Here is a 21,740-nt window from a genome sequence, read left to right as displayed (position 1 = left end):
TCTGGCCAGCAAAATTAGTATTCTCTTTCCATCATCATATGACTAGTGTTCTTAAATATTCCACTGGTTCTCCACTATCACCCTTCTTCCTGCTTTGATATTGTTCTTGTGTTTCAGTGCTGTTTCTTCTCGATATAATATATCCTTTGTGCTGGAAATGAGAAGACATGACCTAGCAAAGAGAATACACACAAATTTATTTCAAGGAGAACAAAGAGTGTGGGTTTAGGTGAAACGAAGAGAAAGAGGATGCAAAGGGAAGATAATATCCTAAAAAATCTTCTTTTCCTATCATACTTATACCTCTTCCTTGTAGAAAACTCATCAGCAATTCCAAGCTTTACCTTACTGTCATCATCATTTGCTTTCAGATTTAAGTTTATGCAGTGCAGCAACCAAGGTAACAGCTCCACTACATGTTTTGTTCCATGCACCAATCTTTTAGTGGTCAATGTCCTCATGAGAACCACTTAATGCCTATTGAGATGTCAATAACTACAAAAAAAAAAAAAGGGATTTGGGCGAGTTTTTGAAAAAAAAAATTCTAATTCTGAGAATTTTATGGAAGAGTGATTTAATTTCAAAAACATTCTCATATAGTGTTCAAATCATTGTATCCTTGTCTTCGTCGGACTCGTCACTATCTCCACTGACCTCACTAATCCTGTCCATACTCGTCTGTAACTCTTGCACGAGGAAGGAGGGGGTACAAGAGCCGTTGCCCACCTAAACTCAAGCCTAATCGTCTTATACAAGGTCGCCCCACTCCACCATACCAATCGACTCTCGTCATGCTCACATATAACCCTCGCACGAGGAAAAAGAGAGCTCGAGGGTCATCGCTACTTTTATAGACTTCATTAGCCCTTGTTGAATCCATTGTCACCTCCACACACATAAGGGTAGGTCAAACAAGGGTCGATAGGTCCACGGAGGTTGTGGTGGCACTTACGCCCCTCTTTATTAGTGTAAGGGTCACTGGCAAGCATAGAAAAGAAGGTATAGATAACATTATAGAACGGAGGCGATGACATGTCCAGTGGAGATTAGGAGCAAAATGATTGTTTACCAAAAAATTAAGACGCTATTCAAAAAATTCTCAAAGTTAATTTTTTTTTTAAATCATCCAAACAAGTTCTTGGATATGCATTCTATTCCAACCTAGTATCAAGATGATTTACATATGCATGAAAGGAAAGGAGATGGTGTACTGCATATTTGTAGTTCATGTTCCAAAATGGATTACACTCCAGCAGAAACAAAAGTTGAAGTCAAATAGCTAAAGTTTATGCCTTGGTTACTAGTTTGATTAGTGACATCAAACTTTAGCTCACAGGGACAAAAATGTTCCTGTCTAAAATCATGATAACAAATCATGTTTTGTTTGTTCATAACACAGAGACCTAATTACTTGTTCTTTAGTGAACTGTAGGGGTGTCATCTATCATTTTGTCACTGATACTGCAAGGCTAGAATCAAAAATAAATTACCTCCTTCCAGCTGAGATATAAAACCTGGTAATTGGTGGAGAAATAATGCAAGAGCAATGCTTACACATCACAAGTATCAGCAGATTGAATGATGACCTGACAATGTCGACAGCACAGTAACTTTTTGAATTAGTGAATAATTTTACATAAATCCCTGCAGTGTTTTTTTTAATCATAAATAATCATTTTATTTTTGGTCATTGTTGGAACCATCGTTATCTTTGTTATCGCCTTTGTTATATAATGTCTCTACTCAACGCTCTTTGTTATCGTCTTCTCTCTTCTCTACTGGATCTATCTTGGAAGGGGTCATCATCGTTGTGCCCCCACCTTGTTTGCGCGAGAATCATCGTCGGCATGACCTCTCCTTGTTGGGACGAGGATGAGACGAATAGAGATGAATTTAATAAGATAAACGTGATTGATCTCGCATGAGGATGAGGTGGGTAGAGATGAGCTGGACAAGAACACGATGCAAGATAGAGACAACGGTGTAAGAGCGTCGCAATCAGCAATTATATCAAAAAAATTTAAAATAAAAATATTATAAAAAAAATTCTAAGGTTAATTTTTTTTTTAAGAATTCACCCAACATATCATTCAACCTTAAGCTGAGTCTACTGATATCAAGTGGATCACCAATTAGCTCAGGAATTGCAGGAAGTCAATAGCCCCAGCAATGGCTTGCAGGATCAGCAAAGCGGCAGCTTTTTGCCTGCGTCCAAAGATGTCATAGACTGATAGTGTGGCAGCCTCTTTAAATTTGCAGCAACACCTTTTTATTGCTCTCTCTCTCTCTCTCTCTCTCTCTCTCTCTCATTGTCTTCTGTCATTGCATTCTCTCTCACATGAGGGCAGAAAGAGACCCAACAGAGAACTCTCAACGGTTTCTCCAGTGTTGCAAGGTTGTAGGATGGGCAACTGCACTTCATGCAGCAATTATTTAGGGTTTCTCGCCCTCCGTTTAGCTTTTGGTTCAACCGGAAAGGAGGATTATCGATGGGTGAGGGAAGGAGGGTTGAGTCAGCTAGGCAGATCCCCCATGAGTAAACCTGAACCTTCAAAGCCATTGGTGAGCCACAGATCAAGTGATCATAGTGGAGGCATACAGCAAGAAGAGTTATGATCACGGTGGCCAGTCAGCCGCAAATGAGGTGGCCGGGGGCATTCCAAGTGGCACATCCCATATGGTGGCATCATTTATGACATGGATGCATGCATGCCCCATCTGATTATAAGGATAACATGAACCTTCCACATCTATATATATGGTAAAGAAAACACCACGATGGTGGCATTTGAGATGCAGCATTGCAGAGGCACACACTCCAATGTAGGACAGATACTGAGCATGAACACAGCAACGCTGCTCCACTGTTTGCTAGCTCCATTCCTCAGAGAATTATATATTATACATAAAGGTTGTGCTCCGATCCATACAAGCATGGCAGGTCTCCATCTTTGGCAGTGCAAGTTCTTCTTCTTCTTCTTCTTCTTCTTGTTGAAGTTTGACGTTCGAGTTCATCATCATTTTGCAGCTGAAGAGAACCACGCAGTGAGTAAAGGTAACAATTCCTTTGAGCTTTCTGCATGGAAATAGAAATCTCTTGTTCTATTCATTGCTAAAAAGTGACCATTTGCTCGCAATCTCATACTAAATGTCTGTTAGACTCAGAGACAACATAAATTATACTCATGATCAGAGTTCAAGCAACACTTTGTTTTAAGAGGAGAAGATTGCTTGCACTGACCTTACCCAATCTTTGTATGGACTTAGTTAGAACAAAAGAAGACCAACCTGATATGCATTAATTACTATTAAGCAACCTATTCAATCACTTGCATACAACATACAAGTGACCTTAAATAGGAACATGTTATACACAAATAAGATTAGTAGTTTTTGGATGAAAGCAAAGTGCAGTCTCAGAGTCTCCTCATCACTTGCAGGTAACCGATGAAAGAGAACTTCTTGTGTTCATGTTTTTGGATTGTTCTGAGTTCCTTTTTTTTTTGTTTTTCCTGTTCTTCTCTTTACAATATGCCATGATTGACCATGACAAGCAACTCTTTGTCATAGCCATTTGTTTATAGCAAACCATGAATCTACCATGAGCAAGTCTTGGAATCATCTGCAACTCATAATGAGTTATATAAAGCTGAGCATGATTCAGCATTTTTTTTTCCATATACTATTGGGTTTTTTATCAACTCTTGTCTTGCTGCACTTTGATATCTGACACCAGCAGTGTAGTCGGATTTGGAAGCTCTTTAAGAAATAGTTTTTATTCTTAAAAAAGCAATTTTGGTCAGAATTCAATTACTAAAAGAAATCATTGAATTTAGTAAGCTTCCTTCACACCTCTTCTTTATGATACATAATATGCCAACCATCTGTACCCACAAGAAAGAAACAATTCTTGTGCAACTCAAAAGAGAGGAAGTGAAGATAGACATGTAAGCAAAATCGATTTTTATGACTCCAATCCTAATTACACATCGAAAATTCGACTTAATCACTGCATTGAGATTGACATGTAAGATAGAATGAGCTTCTGCAAAGAAACATCCACTGATGAACATAAAATATAGCACAATGTCTGAAGACTCTCAGTCACAAAGTCTCAGTATTTTTTTGAAGTGTGATTGGATATCTTGTGAAGATGATGGACTCAATTCACCTGAGGTGTTCCAACTTTTGCTGAATGGATGTCATGTGTCATGAACATAAATGACATATGAGCATGATGAGGCTGACAACCCTAGTCTATTAGTGTATTCTTACATGAGTCTTCATGAATGCTCAAGATTATGCCAAGACACTGATCAAATTGGTAGGGAACTCCTGGAGTATATATTCTTATGTTTGAAATAGTTGTTGAATGAGTTTATCTGGTGTGGCTATTGTTACACCATCCCATCATCAAATGGTGATCTACTACTGCAAAATATGGCACACCCAGAGGACCAGATAGCTCTACAGTATCTAACCATGACAAGTGACTTCTTGAATGCCATGAAAGTAAAACATTTCTAAATGGACAAAATCTTTATTTCTCTCTCTCTTCATCATCATCTTCTTCTTCTCCTCCTTCTGAATCACAATGGCAGATCGGGTTCAGGGTAAATAATTCTGCAACTGGCTGTATGGGAGCCAGTCTCAGAGATTTTTACATGTATAAATCCCCCATATGATGAAAAGGACAAGCTCACATGACCTCAACCAGATGACTCATATGGTCCCTCCCCCTCGACCCCCTCTATTCCTTTATAGACCTGCCACTTACATCTCCCCTTTCATTTCTCTCAAGTAGCTATCAGAGTTGCGCTTCTTCATCAATCCTGTCCTCATCTGCAGCTCTTCTTCTTCTTCTTCTTCTCTGCGACCGAAGCTAAAGGTACCCAATTAATTCTTTGTCATTGATTCCTCCGCTTGAGGCCGTCCATGCGTATCAGAAACAGAAGATAAAACTACGAACTAACAGTTTCTGAGACTTCCATCCATCAGATGGAATTCAAGCTTGGGAGATCGGATAAGCTTCGCATGAGTGAACAGGAACAAGAGCAGCTCGAGGTCCCCGAACACCCTCTTTTTGTGACTTCCTGCCCTTCTCCGTCGTCATCGTCGACTGGCTTTTGGTGGCATGATGTTTCATCGGGTGGCGGCAGCGGCGCCGTTGGATCTTTCGTGGAGAAGGAGCACATGTTCGACAAGGTCGTGACGCCGAGCGACGTCGGCAAGCTGAACCGGCTGGTAATCCCCAAGCAGCACGCGGAGAGGTACTTCCCGCTGGACACGTTGGCCGACGAGAGGGGGCGGCTGCTGTGCTTCGAGGACAGGACGGGGAAGCCGTGGCACTTCCGCTACTCCTACTGGAACAGCAGCCAGAGCTACGTCATTACTAGGGGATGGAGCCGCTTCGTCAAGGAGAAGGGCCTCGACGCCGGGGACACCGTCTCCTTCTGCCGCGGCGTCGGCGAGGCCGGGCGCCACCGCCTTTACATCGACAGTCAGCGGCGACCTCCAAGTCGAGACCCACCCTTGATTCCACTTCCTGAGCTATCATATACGCGGCTCTTCGCCTTACCGGTCGCGAGCTTGGGTACTAGCGGCGGCCAGCTTATGTCCTACGGATGGCCAGCCGCGAGTCCACCTCAGATGGAAGTGCGGCAAGTAGGCAGCGGCCGGGTGCCGATGCTTCTCAGGTCAGTGCCCCTCGTGCGCCACCAGGCTGCCGTCAAGCGTGTTAGGCTCTTCGGAGTGAACCTGAATTGTCCTGAATCCAGAGACGAAGCCAGTCATCACCACAGCGATACTCTCTCTGTGTCTCTGCCGCAGTTGGATCCCAGGACTGCGTTTCCGCTCCTCAAACCGCCGCATGCGAGCGGTGACACACCGCCAGACTCATCGTCGTCTTCGATCTGCAAGGGGAAGAATACACCACTAAACTTATATCTATGAAGAAGGATACGATCGCAGAGGAAGAGAGGACATCTTGACCATCATCCTTCTCAGCAATTGGGACGCACACTGAACTGGATGTAAGATTCTTTGATAGCGGGGGTCGGAAAATAATAAAATGATGTCTCTAAATCATTTTATATACTCATTATGTTCTTTTCTTATGATTGTAACTGATGATTGCACGGTACAGATATCTCCTTCCTATAATCCCTACATGTATTAAAAAGTGCAGTATCAGAATTTGTCTGACTATTTGTTTCTTTTCTTTAATTTCCCCTTGAATATTTTGTCTTGACTAATCTATGCTGTATATATCATGGTGAACTCAGATGCTCATATTTTCCAGGCCAAGTTTGATTTCCAGCTTCATCTTCTATCAGCAGTTGAGATGCCCTAAAATGGAGAGCATGCAGTCATCGATTCATCCAGGTCAGATCTAAAGCCGGCTTTATCCATTCCTATTTCTTGTTTGCCTGCCATCTGTGAATTTTCTGCATCTTTCAAGGAAAGCCAAATCTAAAGTGCACTGCATGAGGTGGTGGGGGATGAGAAGACAAGTACTGTATGTTTATGTAGTTCATTAAGATCATCAGATGCAAGACATGCTTTGCTTCTGCTGCAACACCAATTCGTTTCAATTATACATAGCAAGATGTAGAAGCTGGTAGCATGCACTTTGTGGGATCTTCATAATCATGTCATCTGAAGGATATATTGCTCAATTAAAGGTTCACTAACCAAACATAAAATCAACAAATTAGAGGAAGACAAGACAATAATCCTGAAAAAAAAAGAAAGCAGTCTTTGCATCGAACTTTCTCCTAAGCATTAGATGTATTCATACTTCTGCTCTTTGTGATCATGCCACTGCTTGGTTTTGTCTCTATCACTTAGTTCTGGAAGAAATTGTTCTGACATTTTTTTTCAGTTCATAAATTTGCCTATAATCAAGAACACAATAAATTGCAGAAAGTTTATGTAGTTTCTAAATTCCTGTTGCATATGTACCTTGTGAATCCTCACTTCCACCAAAAAACCTGTGCCACCAGAAGCTAAATTAAGTCAACTCTTGAGCAGATACATGTGCATTAGAAGTACTGATACTGCCATTAAAGCATGGTTACTTCTCTTTGGTTCCTGCTCATTGCTTCACTTTACTTCTTGAAACAAACAAATTGTGCTTTGGAGTTCAACCAGTCTTTTTTCTCTTTCTTTTTTCCTCTTTAGAACTCTTTCAGTTTCTTTTCAGATTCAATCAATTGTGCCTCATAATAGTATAGTTCAACCAGTCAATCCTTGCATTGATTAACCTCATCCATTTGTTTATTGAAGTAACATATATCCCTTGATGATGTAGAGAAACTATGTTTGATTTCTTTGGATTTGTTCATATCCATTGTGTGGTAATAAGCTGATTGTATTGAACAAGAAGTTGCAATCTTTTCTTGTTGTTTCACTTGGAAAGAGTGAATTCATGTGGTGCTTATTTCAAGGCTGCTTAAAATAAGATTATGTCCATGTGGGCTGCTAACATGAGATTATGTCCAAAGAAATAGATTAATTTGGTCTTATAGGGCTGACAGAGAAGTTACATGTACTAAATTTACTAAACTATTCAGATACTATTTCCTCCAACAATGTCAATATTCCATCTGATCTTAGAGACTGGGAAAGCTTGAGCATTGCACTCAAAATGAAGTTTGAATTCTACTGAGCTAGATGCTCTTACTTATTTAGAAGCATCTTTGTAAATGTGCATGTATACATTCAAATCATGTTGTACATTTGATTATTAATAGCATAAAACAATCTACATGGGGAGTTCTGGACTCCAAGTGAACTGATATTAGAGACTAAGATCTTTCTTTGAGCCAAAATATCAATATGTGGGCATGAATTGAGCACAAATATGTTAATGTATTATGTGTCTTGATGATGATATAGACCTCATGAAAGATTGTTTTTGGCATGATTGGTTGCTTTTGAGGTAACAAATGCATATGTGGAAATAATTAAGTTCAACAACTTATGCATTAGTCTAACAAATGAATCTTTTTGACGATACTTTATCATTGTTATGGCTTCTTTTATTGTTTATGATTCTGCATTTAACTTTCTGTTCTGGGTAAACTTCATCGACCGGTGCATAGGATCACACTGTTCGTCAAAAGCTCAAGAGATCATAGTAAGTTCTCTTCTGCATGCTCAAAGATGTATATTTGATCATGATCATATAATGAACTCGACAGTATTTGTGAAAGAAAGAGGGAAACGAAAGGCCAATATTAAGTGAAGATGATAGAAACTTGCATCTTTAGGAAGCTTTATGTGGTATAGATAATGTGATCCCTTGGAAATTACAATCTGAACTGATGTTCTTTTTCTTTTCCTTTACATTTCAGAATGCTGTCTTATTAGAACAACATACCTTGTATTGCTTTAGAATCATATAATTTCGTCCCTGAGATCAAGTTTCTTCCTACATGTGCACTGGATATGTGCACAGCTGGCCTTGGATCAGAATGGAAGTAGCTTCCAATGAGAGAAAAGATCAGTCTGTCCCCATCTTCCATCATGGACCAAATGATAAAGCTTGGTGGAAGGTTACTGTACATGAGGTCTTCGGCCTCTATTTTCTCTAGTTCTTCCTTTAGCTGATCAATTCCACCACCACCTCCTCCTTCTCCACCAGGTCCACCACCATCCCCATCCTATAGAGATGACCTTTCTTTCTCTGCAATGGTGGGGACTTTTGGACTAAGAATCTCCAAACTTAGCATGTGATGAGGCTACTTTCTGAGCTTTCTCCCACTCATCTCATGCAGATACTTTTTCTGTACATGCTCATATATCAATTTTGCTCTGTGTGTGTGTGTGTGTGTGTGAGAGAGAGAGAGAGAGAGAGAGAGAGATGTGGGTTTTATGTTTTTATCTCTAAGACATAAAGACGGTAAAGAGAAGGATGCAAAGAGGGCATGCAAAGGTTGGGAGTCGTGTGCTGGTCCACAGAAGGACTCGAGGCTTGCAAGGGACCGCGTTGTACGTAATTGCCTTTCTTTAGCATGCAGTGGAAGCACACTTCTCCATGGCGTGCTTTATTCCACTGCCTCAGCTGGACAAAGCTTTCAATAATGCATCTTTCTCAGTTTCTAGTACGGCTGTGGAAACTTGCGAATGAAAACTAAGAAGAAGAAGAAGAAGAAGAAGATACTTGGTGATATGGACGAGGCCAAAAGCAGTGACATGTACACAGTGATACAGCAAGATTGAGAGGGAACTTCCAGTGCTGTTTGAGTTGAGTGCATGAGCAAAAACAGAACGAGCCTTGATCTGAAGCCTAGTTCATGAGATTGTAGATGAACAGTTGGTCATCTTTTCAAGCTGCTTGTTTCTATTTTTGTCCACATACGAAGAAAGAAAGATAGAAAGTTCCATCGACACAGATTCAGACACTTCTCCAAGTGCCTTCGGCAATGAGTGTCGATGTCTATATATTCTTGTGATGCAGTCGAAAAGGAAAAGAAGCATCGAAGGACTTTGTGAATGCTGCCTACACAACACACATGGCTTTGGGAACTCTCAACACTCCATATTTCTGCCAAACAAGTCTGACGTATTTGGCTCTGTTATCCCAGCTTGGTTGAAGGGATTTCTTCTTCTTCCTCCTTCCCTTATCATTCTAGCAACTCTATGGTTGAAATTAACACAGCAAAGAGAAGCCATGCGGGAAGAGAAATTATCCGCGAATTAGTCTTTGAAGACGTACTTTGGCTTCGACAAGTAATTATTATCTCCTGATCAATGAAACACGTCTAATTACATCATGCTGTTGTTGGACTGTGACAAGGGGTCCTGCATCAAAAATGGCGAATTGTAGAATCCAACGGCCATGATTGATCCACAGCGGGCGCGTCAACGACGAGTCCTTTTCTTTCCGTTTGCTGACTACCCGCCTCGGTCACCTTTCCACTGGTTGGGAAGCATCATGTGGAGCCCAACTTTGCGTGTTGGGGCTCCACATGATCCGAGGAGCCACGGAACATCCCAGCCGGGTGAGTCCACGTCGAGACGAAGTGAGGAGGCTAAACGGAGGGGCGTCACTCGCTTGTTTTCCTCGAGACAGGGAACAGATTTTATATCTCGCGTGGGACCACCTTAGATGACGGGTTTCCGTGGTGATGTCCGATTGTTTTTGGGTTTTATTCGCGTTTCCTGCCTGAGGAGATACAGTTAAGCCCTCATGGAGAACGTTGGGGATTGGGGCCCACGCGTCCACGTTTGCCCTTCACGGCCTCGCCCGCGCTTGTAACGCCCAAAAGCATCTCCTTTTCCTCTCGCATCTTCTTCTCCTTGAGGTGAGACCAGCGGGCAAAAGGAGAATCGAGCTCGGTGGCTGGGTCCGAGGATCGGGTGGGGGCGAGTGGTGGGCGACCACATCCTGGGCCCGAGGATTGGGTCTGGGTCCTTCGCGGTGGTGTGGCGGCCTCGCAGCGGCAGCTCGGGCGCGAGGTGGCCGTGAAAGAGATCGATATGAAGCAGGTCGACAGCAAGGTCCGCGACGGCCTCCTCAAGGAGAACCACATCTCCCACCCCGATATCGCCCGCCTCTGTCAGGCCATCGAGGTTGGCTCTTGTTTTCTCTAGCGATGACGCGCTTGCTTGAATTGTTCTTATTTCGAATAAGAACTATCTTTTGCAATGGTGGGTTTGACCAGACGGAAGACAAGGTATTTATTGTGTTGGACCACTGCGCCAGCGGCGACCTTGCAGCTGATATCCAGTGTCACAGGATCCACGGGAGGGTTTCCGTGGGTGTCGCCAGGCACTTCATGAGGCAGCTTGGTAGGCGTTCAACTTTCGAGCTCATCAAAGAATCTATTTGGAATTTTTTGGATTGCTGCATTGATGAACAATTTGATCAATTATTTCCTGTTTCTCCTTAGATGGCTGAAGGATTGAAAATCCTCGGCGAAATCAATCTGATTCACAGAGGTGGGTTGCTTTACCTTGATTGTTACCTTTCTTTTCGTTGATTTGATTATATTGCTTCCGATATACAAATAGCTTGACATATTCACATTGTTATATTTGTTGGGGGTAAAAACTCAACATTAGATCTGATTAATAAAAATAAAAAGAACAAGATTTATAAATCACTCGGAATTGCTATCAACTGTTCTAAGGAATGACTCTACCCCTTCGTGGAGGTTTGTATTTGAATTCATTCCCCAGGGTTAAAACAAGTATTCCTCCTGCATACCTCCATTGCAGGCATGATCATAGAGATGTTGACGTAGTATTACAAGCAGTAGCTATTCTTTATATAGAAGAGGTGGTCTGTAACTACTATGAGAAATAATAATCCAATGGCTATGTGTAATCATAGTAAATAAATCCAGTTAAAATGTGTAAATTAATCAAGAAAAGCAATGGACACAAAGTATGGAAACAAGTAAATAAATAAAATAAATTTTGAGGATTCTATTTCTAAAATAAAATCTCTAACAATCCATCACAAATCTGAAATTTTTTTAATAAACAAAATTATTAAGACACAAAACATTTATTAAAATAAGTTGTTTGGTGCTCATACGTGTCATTAAAGACTTAAACTTCAATTTTAAAACTTCACTTAGTGTGATAGTTTTTATTTGAAGAAATGGAGTGAATTAGGTCTTGAACTACGTTCATCTGATGCAAACTTCAACTCATACACAAAGTATGATATTTGCATCGTAGTGTTATGCGCTATTAGTCATGCGCTATGTCTTGATTATTCATAATAATTTCTAAGGATTACTTGTGTTCCTAGCCGCAACCATATACGATGATTCTCATATATGAGAGTCCTAATAGGGATGTGTGCCGAGTCACATCTCAGGAATTTTTTTAAATTTATACTCTTTGTATACCTCTACTTGGAGAAATAAATAATATTTTTGTTGGAGAAGCTCATTTTGAGCTATCCATATGAAAGAATGAAATAACACATTTGCATCACTGTTGTGTCATTGGGTTTCCCTTTTTTATCTTGGCTTTTGAAACTTAACGTAATTAGACTGCTTTTGTACCTACTATACATGGCTAACATGCTTCAAGGATTACAATAATTATTGGCCAGATGCATAATTTTTGAACTAGAGCATACTTACGCTTTATAAAAGCACATAGCATTGCTGTTATCTTTTGCTGTTTATGAAAGGCCTTGATGAAATAGTTCATGATATTATATGCAGGCATAAAAGGTACTGTTTTTCTATATTGATCTGATTATTTCAGGAATCACCTGTGTTTCCTGTAATGCACTATCATGTAATTAAAATATTTGGGTGGATATATCCTGTTAGTATATTCTTATACTGCTTTAGTGAAAGATTTACCGTACATTGGACCTTCCCAAACCCACATCAGTAGATTCTCATGCTCTTGGGCCCTCTTTTTAAATTGCTTTTCAGGTTGATTCTTTTCTACGGTACTATCTTTTTGTCAACAAAAATTATGAAACGTTACATACTTTATGTTCAAACCTTTTCTTAAGATTTTTTTCCATGTCAGGTTTGACCGATGAATGCAGTCATCCAATTACCTACAAGAAGCCGAGTCTTTTTTCCATTTCTTTTGTTATCCAAGTTTGGAAGAACTTTTCATTCTTTTTACTGCCTACATGAGCCTATATAATCAGTATATATGGTTGCACTTCAGCTGCTATTCTTTTTATAAAGATTTGCCTCATCCTTGGCTTTTGTACATTTTATTTTTTTGATCTGATTGTGATGTTAGTTACTGTCTCAATCTGTGTGGCACAAATGTCTCCAAGCTGGTCCACTTTGTCTGTTCTTTTATGATCCATTTGGTATGGAGATCTCACACAGATTTCCTATGAAATCCTGAGATTTTAAATACACCCTTAAGATCTCACCAAAGACTTTCCACACTCAATCTACCATAATAACAGGAGCAGTGCCCAATCCCACCTTCCAAGTTCTCCTCCAATTCCAGTTTGATATAGGAATTCATTGGAATTTATGTCAAACATGTCAAAAATCAATCTAAATCTCACCCTTCAATGAAATCCGGGTATTTTAACATATTAACTTTAAGATCTCACCCAAGATTTCTACCCTCAATTTCTGATTATAATGTACCATTATCCAATCCCACCTTCCAACCCCTAGCACTCCAATTGTAGTACCCCATATGGTATAACTGTATCCTGTTGCAGACTCATTTGAATCCATTGAACAAGACTACGTTCCTGTTCATGCTAATTTCATGTCTATGGAGACTTGGTTGTCTTCTTTGAAGCCTTGTATGATAATTCTACAACTAGGATTCCAAATTGCAAAGTGAGGATGATCAAAAAGGGTTGAATCCAGTTAAATCAAGGGACCTAGTTGTGAGTCCAGTAAAAAAGGGACCAGTTAAATCAATGGTGCAGAGAGTATGGGCAGCCATATTCCAGCACTTTTGTCAATATCACAAGCTTATCCATCAGATGATTTGCAGGGGACATCATTATTGCACCCTTCCTGTAGGATTCAGCTTCTCACCGAATATATTAGTGCTCTAACAGAATTAGCTCAAGAAAAGGTAAGTAAATTTTGTTTGGAACTTCATCAGGCACTGCTTTTAAAAGTGCCTGGTATCATTATTGATGGATCTTCATATGCTTGTGGTACTATTTTATTTTACGAATGTGAGATTAGGGGCATAAACACATGATGTCAGACTAGGCACATATTTGTGATTCCTTATGGCATATCAGTCTTGATGTGAATAGTGACCAAGATGCTGCAAAAGAACAAAATTCTTTCATTGTTTGTAGCTTTGTGCACTTTAGGTTTACCCAACTGAAATTTAGTCAATATAAAAAGGTTGAGTTCGGTTGCCACTGGTCGACAATATGAGAAACTCAAACAAAATAATCTTGTGATTCTTGCATCCTCAAGGGAGCAGAACCTGATACTTATGGCTGAGAAAGGATACTATGTCGAAGATTGAACACCCCAACAGTGCACCTCATGTACAATTTTCATAGTGGTCAACAAGTGTCAATTGCACATTTGAAAAGCCTTCATGTGGTTTGATGTACATGTCACCATTCTTATCTTGTAGTAGCTGTGTACAAATTTATTACTTACAAGAATGATGAATTATAACAACTACAGAAGTGACAGAATATTTAGCTTTGAAGCTGATAAACAGGATGAGTAACAAAAAGACAAAAAATGAGACGCAATGCTTCAAGAGACATCATGAATTATAAACCTCAAGAAAGAAGCTTGCATGTGGCAATGTTTGTGTTTGCTATTTTCCTGCAGCTAGAAGTAAAAAACTCAAACACATGAAAAATGTTTGTATCTGACAAGCATGACATGTATCAAATAGTGGGGCAAGTCAATTTGTGTTTTATAGTTATTACCGTGAAGGTATGAGTTTTTAATCCTTGTGTTGCAGTAAGACTTCAGTAGCATTTATATCATAATCGAACATGAAAATTCATCTTTCTTTGAAGTGACCCTTTTTCTAGGGTATCATGTGCATGTGGCAGAAACTCTTCCCATCCAAGCCTTCAGCGCTAACAAGTGAATAGAGATGGATAACTGGAGTCTGATTAACCAATGGATGCCCTCAGTGGTATTTCGGTACAAGTTACTTTAATGTCACATAGCATTCAAAGCATAGAAGCTCACATCACAATACTTGACCTCATGATTTTGATTCCAAATTTGCAGGGGAAGATCACTGTATATATCATGTCCAAGGCTCAAGCATTCCATTGGAAACTATAATCTCATATTACTGTAAATATGAGACATTTTGTGAAATATTTTTTGTAGTTGCAGGTTTTGAAGTGTATCCTTCTCCACTGTGATGCAAAATGATCGACGGTGGTAAACTTCTTTAATTTCTTCAGATATTTTTTGGAGTCTCACTTCAACAATGTTAGCTATGATGATTTCATCTTCCAGGCTGGAACTCCATGATCAACGCGTGCCAGAAGCCCTCTCTCATGAGATGAACAGACATTTTGCATGAGATGTAAAGCAATATATTTGTATTTTGGTTATTGACGTTTGTGGTGTGGCATCTGTTGGCCATTGTATACAGTGACAGATTTGCACTATGATCGATTTTTCAGGCATTTATGCCTCTTTTTTTAATAAGTATCGAAATCTCGATCTAGCATCAGTTTCAATAATCTACTGTATTGGTGCACTACCAGTTGACTGAGCAGTATGTCAAATTATATTGTTCGATATAAAAAATACAATTGAGTGGTCTTTTACCCATATTCAACTGAATGTTTTGATATTAGTTTTTGAAGGGACCCATGTTGCTTGTACTGAACAGTATGATCGAGCTTTAGAACTTTGATTTGGGGATAACTCATCTGATTGGATCTGAACACTTTTGATTTTTCTCGAGAAGATCTCTCTCATAATTCCATTTTCCCACTATTACCTAGTAAATAACAGTATCAATTCCGGAGAAGTATTTCAATGCTGAACCTATCTATTCATTGCATCAATCTCCTAGTAAATAACAGTACCAAATCCAGAGAAGTTTATACCACAACATGAAAAAGCTTCAGCGTCCTGTGCCGTGGCAACATCATGAATCTTACATAAACACAATCAGCAGGAGATGCATGATGGAAATTGAATCTTAGAATTGAATAGGATGTCCAAAACAAAACTGAAATTTTGATCTGCGGATGCAGATTGTGAAAGAATACTAGAAATGTTAGACGACTGCCTTCTTCTTGGGCTCCAGGACTGGTGGATCGATGACGATGCCCATATTAGCTGCAGTGCCTGCGATGATTCTCATGGCAGACTCGATACTGGTGCAGTTCAGGTCTGGTAATTTCTCTGTTGCTATTGCGCACAGCTGCTCAATGGTTACCTTCCCCACCTTCTCCTGCTTCGGTTCTTTGGAACCTTTCTCAACTCCTGTGCATTAAAAAAGATGCAATGGATTAGAAATCCCCCCCAAAAATAACAGGCAGATGAATAAGCATGTCTTCCATGTCAACTGCAAATTGCGATCAAGCACTCGATTAGAATCTTTGTTGTTCATGCATGCATTCCATACCATGTGATAGTTCCTATGTGGGTTTCTTAAACTAACCATACCTATTGCTGCTGATAAATTCATGATCCACTGAATATGTTGAGTGTTGACAATGTGGTTTTCCTTGGTCTTTGATTTGTTAATACCCACCATACTGGCATGACAGCTGCTAAGGTCCACAGCAACAGAGCTTAGTGGCAAAATTCAATTCCTCCTCATTCCAAAATTCATCCTTGTGGATGACCAAGGGAGAAAAGTTGCTGTTGATATGTGAATATGAACTAAGGTCGAAATAAGTTAATTGAGATCAATCTAGTAAGAGTCATTCCTACCTTGTTAACCCAGCTGTTCTAAACTTATAATTCTTGTGCAGCTTCCCTTTACTGCTAGTTTTAACTTGACATATAGTTTCTCCTTTTTCATAATTCCAGTACTAAAAGACCTACAGCCAGACAACAAAACTGACTGAAAGTGTACTTTCTTAGATAAATCCAGTTCAAGTGTTTGTAGCTAATACCCAAAGATAATTCTCAAACTCCAACCTAATTGAACTCCATAGAGCTTACCATATAATTGGCAAATACAGCCTTTTCATGTTCTGTTAATGGATTTTGATATTGTTGCAGGCATGGTTTAAAATACTAGTTGGATGGTTATACACCGAGCAATATTTGCTGTCCAACCAAGCAAACGCAACGGTCCTTGCAACACAGTATTGCTCAATGTACCATTCATTTTCTTTTTATTTTTTTATTGATAAAGAAGGTCGGTATACTGCTCAATATCTTAGCACCACGCTAGTTCAACAGGTGCAGTTTGATAACTTTTCAAAACTGGAATCAGACCTGTACCTAAAAGATTGCTCGATGTACAATTCATTTTCTTATTATTTTTTCAGTGATAAAAGACGTTGGTATATTGCTCAATATCTTAGTACCACAGTAGTTCAAAAGGTGCAGTTTGATATGTTTTCAAAACTGGAATCAGACCTGTACTTAAAAGATTGCTTTTTAAGTGAGTAGATTAATAAAAAGGGCGTACCCAGTATACGAGGCTCCCACATTGTCTAGTGAGGGTTAATGTACATAGCCTTACCTTTAAATACTTAAAAAGGTTATTTCCATGACTTAAATCCGGGTTTTTCAAGTCTCAAAGGAACAACCTTACCATTGTACCAAGGCCCACCCTCAAGTGACTAAATTAATACAGAACAAAATAAGAAAAGTTTGCATAAGTAATAGAGTAGTATTTGACTAGTGTTTTAAAAGGCACCTTCAATATGTGGTCTAGCTATAGGTCAGTATTAACAGTTTATTCAATCAGAAGTTGAAGATAGGGGTGGGAATAATTTACCCAATCCTATTGGATCAATCCAACCACATGACTTGTTTGAGATGACCCATGGAGTTCATGAGTTGGGTCTACGTTAATAGTTCTTGAATTGCTAGTAGGTTTGATTAGGTTCCGATCAAGCATATCATTTCGTGATGTATGAATCAATCTGACGTAGCACAACCCAGTTCTTTTGCAAAAGAAAAGGTAAAACATGCCTTGACCCATTAGTCCAACTCAACTTAACTCATATTGACCCCATTTGGCCTGATCCACTAGTTGTATGGTTGGGTCCAGTCAGAAAATCTTGACCTAAGAACAGGCTGGGTCAGGTATAAGTTAAGCATGTGTTCTTGTTAATCCCATCTCAGTCTAACCCAAACAATTCCAAGGTTTAGCTATTACTTAACACAAATTGTAACATAATCCTGATCATATAGTATGATTATCAATACGAAGAACATCACAATATGTACAAAAAATCAGACTATTACAAGATCATAGAATGAAGGATAAAAACATAAATCTTAGAGCTATAGCTATGTAGCATTCTTAATATAGTGCCAAAATTTCCCCTATGAACAATGTGGCAATATCAACAGATTAATAGAGACAGCAAGAGCATCAAACAATTAATAAATAGCCATAGGATCAGAAGTAGGAAGAGTAACAAATCATTGTGTCCTAAAGCTGATAAAACCAATATTACACATCATAAATTCATAATCAAAACAAATATCACATCAGGGCACTGGTGAATTTAGCAAATGTGACCAATTTACTTAAGCTACCACCATGCTACTCGAGCAACTTAGAATGTCAAAGCTTGTACTTAATATATTGTATAATAGCTGCGCTGTAAACAAGCATTTGATTTCTAAACATGTTTTAATATGAACTAGAGATCAGAATTAATTGCACAAGATAAAGAGGAGGAAACCTTGTTGTGGTTGGCATCATTCACTTTCTTTGGATAACTAGTAAAACTGAAGATTTTACTCATTGACACGATCCAATGAAGTGATTAGAAAATTTAACTAATGAACAAGCACTGAAGCTGAAAATTAATCAGAAAACTTGGTCACCTGCAGCCTTGAGAAGCAGAACTGATGCCGGTGGAGTCTTCAAAATAAAGGTAAAGCTCTTATCCTGTCAACAGAGATATCAGAGATTTGTTCCATTCAATCACCCAATCTAGCAAAGCAAGATCGTTCTTTGATCATATCCAAACAAATAAAACGGGCGCAATAATCGACCAATTAAGGTTCACATCACCAGTAAAAGCTAAACCGGGAAGAACATAATGTGGGGAGAGCTCACGTCGAAGACGGTGATTTCAACGGGGATCACGTAGCCGGCCTTGTCGGCGGTCCTGGCGTTGTACTCCTTGCAGAAGGCCATGATGTTAACGCCCTTGGAACCCAGGGCGGGCCCCACCGGCGGCGCGGGCGTCGCCTTGCCCGCCTCCAACGCCAGCTTCACGATGCCCACCACTGCAAGAAAGCCGAGACGAAGGAACAAGGCACGGATCAAAAGCCGAAGAAGACAGCGATACGAAAGCAAACGAGGTGTCATCGCCCGAAACGCCGCGCACCCTTCTTGGATTTCCCCGACGGTTTGGGGGGCGCCATGGCCCGCACGGCAGGGAGCGGACGCCGGGAGCAGCGGGACGGGCGGGGAGAGGGGGAGGGAGAAGGGAAGCGAGGGAGGAAAGAGGAGCACAGGCGGCGACAGGAATGGGCAGGAGGAGGCGGAGCGAGGGAGAGAGAAGCCGTCGCCATGGTGGCGTGAGAGAGCGCCCGGCGCGAGGGAAGAAGTGATGGCGGTGGGTGGAGGCGGATCGCTTCGCATCTGATCTCTAAACGTCTCGCTGACGTGGCTGGGGCTCACAAGAACGCAACGGAGATTGATCGGCCCATTTTGGCCCAATAAGTTAATATAATATAATTTGATTAACACAGCTTAAAATAACCGACGAAATATTTTATAATCTTGTATAATTATTTCACGGATTTATTATTCCCTTGCAATGTTTTAGTTTATTGAAGTCAAAATACGGTCAAACATTATTTGTCTTACTACACAAAAGCCGAAACGCTGCCGAGACATATCATGAAATCATCCTACTTTTGACCAATCCGAGATGTCCACATCAGCAAGGTTGCCACGTAGAGCACTCATCCTGTTGCATGCCACGGGCAGCAGCATTAGGCATTAGCTTCTGAAGAGCTGCAAGCAGTGCTCGTCATCCAGGTTTCTGCTCCAGAACTTCTTGTAGTACTCGTCGTAGGTGTAGCTCCTGTACATGGCCGGAGATCCGTCGGCGACGAGCTTCTCCGGAGGGCTGATGATGGCATTGTTGCAGGGGCAAAGGAACGACGCCACCGATATCCTCTCTTTGTCCGCGTTGACCACAGCCCGATGCCAAACGCTCCGGTATCTTCCATTACTCAGTGCCTGCATGCATCGACGTAATCCATGTCGACCATGTTTCATCAGCTTTTCGGGACGGCAAGACTTGATGATTGCATAACCTATGCAAACAACTCCAGAAACAATCAGCAGCAGAAGTATATGCCGATACCTGAAGCTGGTCACCGATGTTGACGACGAATGCGTTGGGTTGGGGATTGACAGCGATCCACTTGCCGTCCTTACGAACCTGAAGCCCGGCCACGTCTGGGTCCTGAAGAAGGAGAGTAAGGGCGTTCGGGTCGGTGTGCGCCTGCAAACCGTACGTGAGCTCCGGCGCCGGGCACTTTGGGTAGTAGTTTACGGCCATATGCTGCTCTTGCTCGCCGAGCACCGTCGCCATGTAGTCCTCCTCCAGTCCCAGGCCGATCGATATTAGTCCGAGGAGTCGAAACCCCAGTTGACGGACTTCCCTGCAGTAACTGCTGACCACTTCCCTGACAACATAACAGTACAAAATGAACTGTGTTGCTTCGGGTGAAGTCATATCATCTGGTTGATCATTATTGGCATTTTCTTTTCTTTTTCTCCTTAAGAGAGTTGAAATTAATCTTTGAAATTTCTGCATGTTGTACCTGTCAAAAGGAAAAGAAAAAAGAAACATTGGAATCTTCTTTAGGTGAAAGAAGATTCCATTCAGTGGACCAGTTCCACATTTTTCTATGCACATCACATCAAAAAACAATTGTATTCTATCAAAATCTCAGGAGGTTTTGGTGGTGGCTTACATGTCAAGATTCCTATCCCAATATGACGATCGGCTAAAAGAAGCAGGTCTCCAGGATTATTTTATCCTTTCCTTGTTATTGATGAATCATATGCCACAGATATGGAGCTGGAATCAACCCCTTAGAGATGCAAGGAGAAGAAGAAAGAGGAAGAGGAATATATATATATATATATGTATAATATGTATATTCTTGGACTTTCCTGAAGAGAAAAAATTGGGAGAAGACTTACTTAAATGAAGAGGGATTGGAAGGCCAACCAGGCACGAACTCCTCGAGAGGATAGCAATGGAGCCGGAGATAGTCCCTCCAGTTGCGGAACTTCTCCTTCCGGATGTTGAAGCTCGTCGACAGCCTCATCTTCTTGGCAGGGTCATCGGAGTAGAGCTTCGCCTTCTCTTCGGAAGGGAGGCGAAAGAACTCCAAAGCCACCGCCATCATCTTCAGCATCAACTCGATCGGCACTCCATGGTTCACTACCTGCACACACACATGTACAGCAAGGAACAGTTGAAGCACGCAGCAGTAGGTTTGTCCCAGGTTGCAGAAGCTAGACATGTACCTGAAAGAAGCCGTAGGTGCTGCAGGCGTCGGCGACTTGCGCTACGGTCTGCGACAAGTCCGGTGAGCCGAGATCGATGGTGGGGACGTCGGCGTCGCGGAGGACTTCATTTAGGCAAGGCCTTTGCGACTCCGGACGGACGTAGGTCTCCGGCAGGGAGCCGTGGTGGGTTACTGTGGAGAGAAGCTGGTCTGCCATGGACGAAGCACGACGGAGAGCATAGGAGAGACATGAGGACCGTGTGGGACTTAGAGATAGGTAGGGCGAGGACAGACGGACGAAGTAGCCAACCATTCAGTTCGACTGACTCACGCATGATAAAAACAAGGGCGATGTGGTCGATCATGTGGCTGATGAGCGGACTCATGGACGTGAGAGGTGACATCATACCTGCTGGTTCTCAGGGGTGACTGCGTCGCCCTGGAATCCCGCGGGCGAGCCTTCCACGAAGAGGACTTCATGTTTGGAAGAGAAACACGACAAGCCTTCCTCAATAGTTTATCGTGCTGGCGCAGCGGCTGATGTCAGCGAATGAGGTGGGATGTTGCCAACAAATATATTTCCTCGTCGTTTACCTGCAAAAAAAAGAAAAAAAAAGCTTAAAAAATCGAGAT

At 41.1% G+C, this 21,740-nt stretch overlaps 4 protein-coding genes across 7 annotated transcripts; 2 read left to right on the top strand and 2 right to left on the bottom strand.

The window, feature by feature from the left end:
• Positions 1-4,764: 4,764 nt before the first annotated feature.
• On the top strand, positions 4,765-9,663 carry LOC135611226 (B3 domain-containing protein Os02g0683500-like). 2 transcript variants are annotated; one of them, XM_065106739.1, is made up of 3 exons: positions 4,765-4,888; positions 4,999-6,032; positions 6,302-9,663. In XM_065106739.1, exon 2 carries the CDS (start codon positions 4,999-5,001, stop codon positions 5,950-5,952), a length of 954 nt encoding a protein of 317 aa, XP_064962811.1. In that variant the 5' UTR covers positions 4,765-4,888; the 3' UTR covers positions 5,953-6,032; positions 6,302-9,663. The 2 variants fall into 2 exon arrangements, with proteins under 2 accessions (XP_064962811.1, XP_064962810.1); XM_065106738.1 differs by having other exon boundaries at positions 4,781-6,032; positions 6,285-9,663.
• Positions 9,664-10,152: 489 nt separating this feature from the next.
• On the top strand, positions 10,153-15,077 carry LOC135611225 (serine/threonine-protein kinase ATG1a-like). Of its 3 annotated transcripts, XR_010486470.1 has the most exons (6): positions 10,153-10,578; positions 10,671-10,797; positions 10,899-10,947; positions 12,511-14,600; positions 14,691-14,849; positions 14,928-15,077. XR_010486470.1 is itself a non-coding variant. In XM_065106736.1 (5 exons), exons 1-3 carry the CDS (start codon positions 10,486-10,488, stop codon positions 10,904-10,906), a joined length of 228 nt encoding a protein of 75 aa, XP_064962808.1. In that variant the 5' UTR covers positions 10,169-10,485; the 3' UTR covers positions 10,907-10,947; positions 12,511-14,600; positions 14,691-15,077. The 3 variants fall into 3 exon arrangements, 2 of the variants coding, with proteins under 2 accessions (XP_064962808.1, XP_064962809.1); XM_065106736.1 differs by having other exon boundaries at positions 10,169-10,578; positions 14,691-15,077; XM_065106737.1 differs by having other exon boundaries at positions 10,170-10,578; positions 14,486-14,600; positions 14,691-15,077.
• A 422-nt stretch (positions 15,078-15,499) lies between these two features.
• On the bottom strand, positions 15,500-19,210 carry LOC103982365 (large ribosomal subunit protein uL11c). Its single transcript, XM_009399282.3, has 4 exons — positions 18,959-19,210; positions 18,685-18,857; positions 18,450-18,513; positions 15,500-15,911 (listed from the first exon to the last, which is right to left on the bottom strand). Exons 1-4 carry the CDS (start codon positions 19,143-19,145, stop codon positions 15,703-15,705), a joined length of 633 nt encoding a protein of 210 aa, XP_009397557.2. The 5' UTR covers positions 19,146-19,210; the 3' UTR covers positions 15,500-15,702.
• Positions 19,211-19,376: 166 nt separating this feature from the next.
• LOC103982364 (flavanone 3-dioxygenase 2) lies at positions 19,377-21,445 on the bottom strand. Its single transcript, XM_009399280.3, has 4 exons — positions 21,127-21,445; positions 20,797-21,044; positions 19,949-20,273; positions 19,377-19,821 (listed from the first exon to the last, which is right to left on the bottom strand). The coding sequence occupies exons 1-4, from the start codon at positions 21,418-21,420 to the stop codon at positions 19,579-19,581; spliced, it is 1,110 nt and encodes a 369-aa protein (XP_009397555.2). The 5' UTR covers positions 21,421-21,445; the 3' UTR covers positions 19,377-19,578.
• Between the last annotated feature and the right edge of the window lie 295 nt (positions 21,446-21,740).

The sequence above is a fragment of the Musa acuminata genome, chromosome BXJ2-4 (genome assembly GCF_036884655.1).
Source record: "Musa acuminata AAA Group cultivar baxijiao chromosome BXJ2-4, Cavendish_Baxijiao_AAA, whole genome shotgun sequence".
In the NCBI taxonomy this organism is placed as follows: Eukaryota; Viridiplantae; Streptophyta; class Magnoliopsida; order Zingiberales; family Musaceae; genus Musa; species Musa acuminata.
This window is presented reverse-complemented; position numbering and strand designations above follow the sequence as displayed.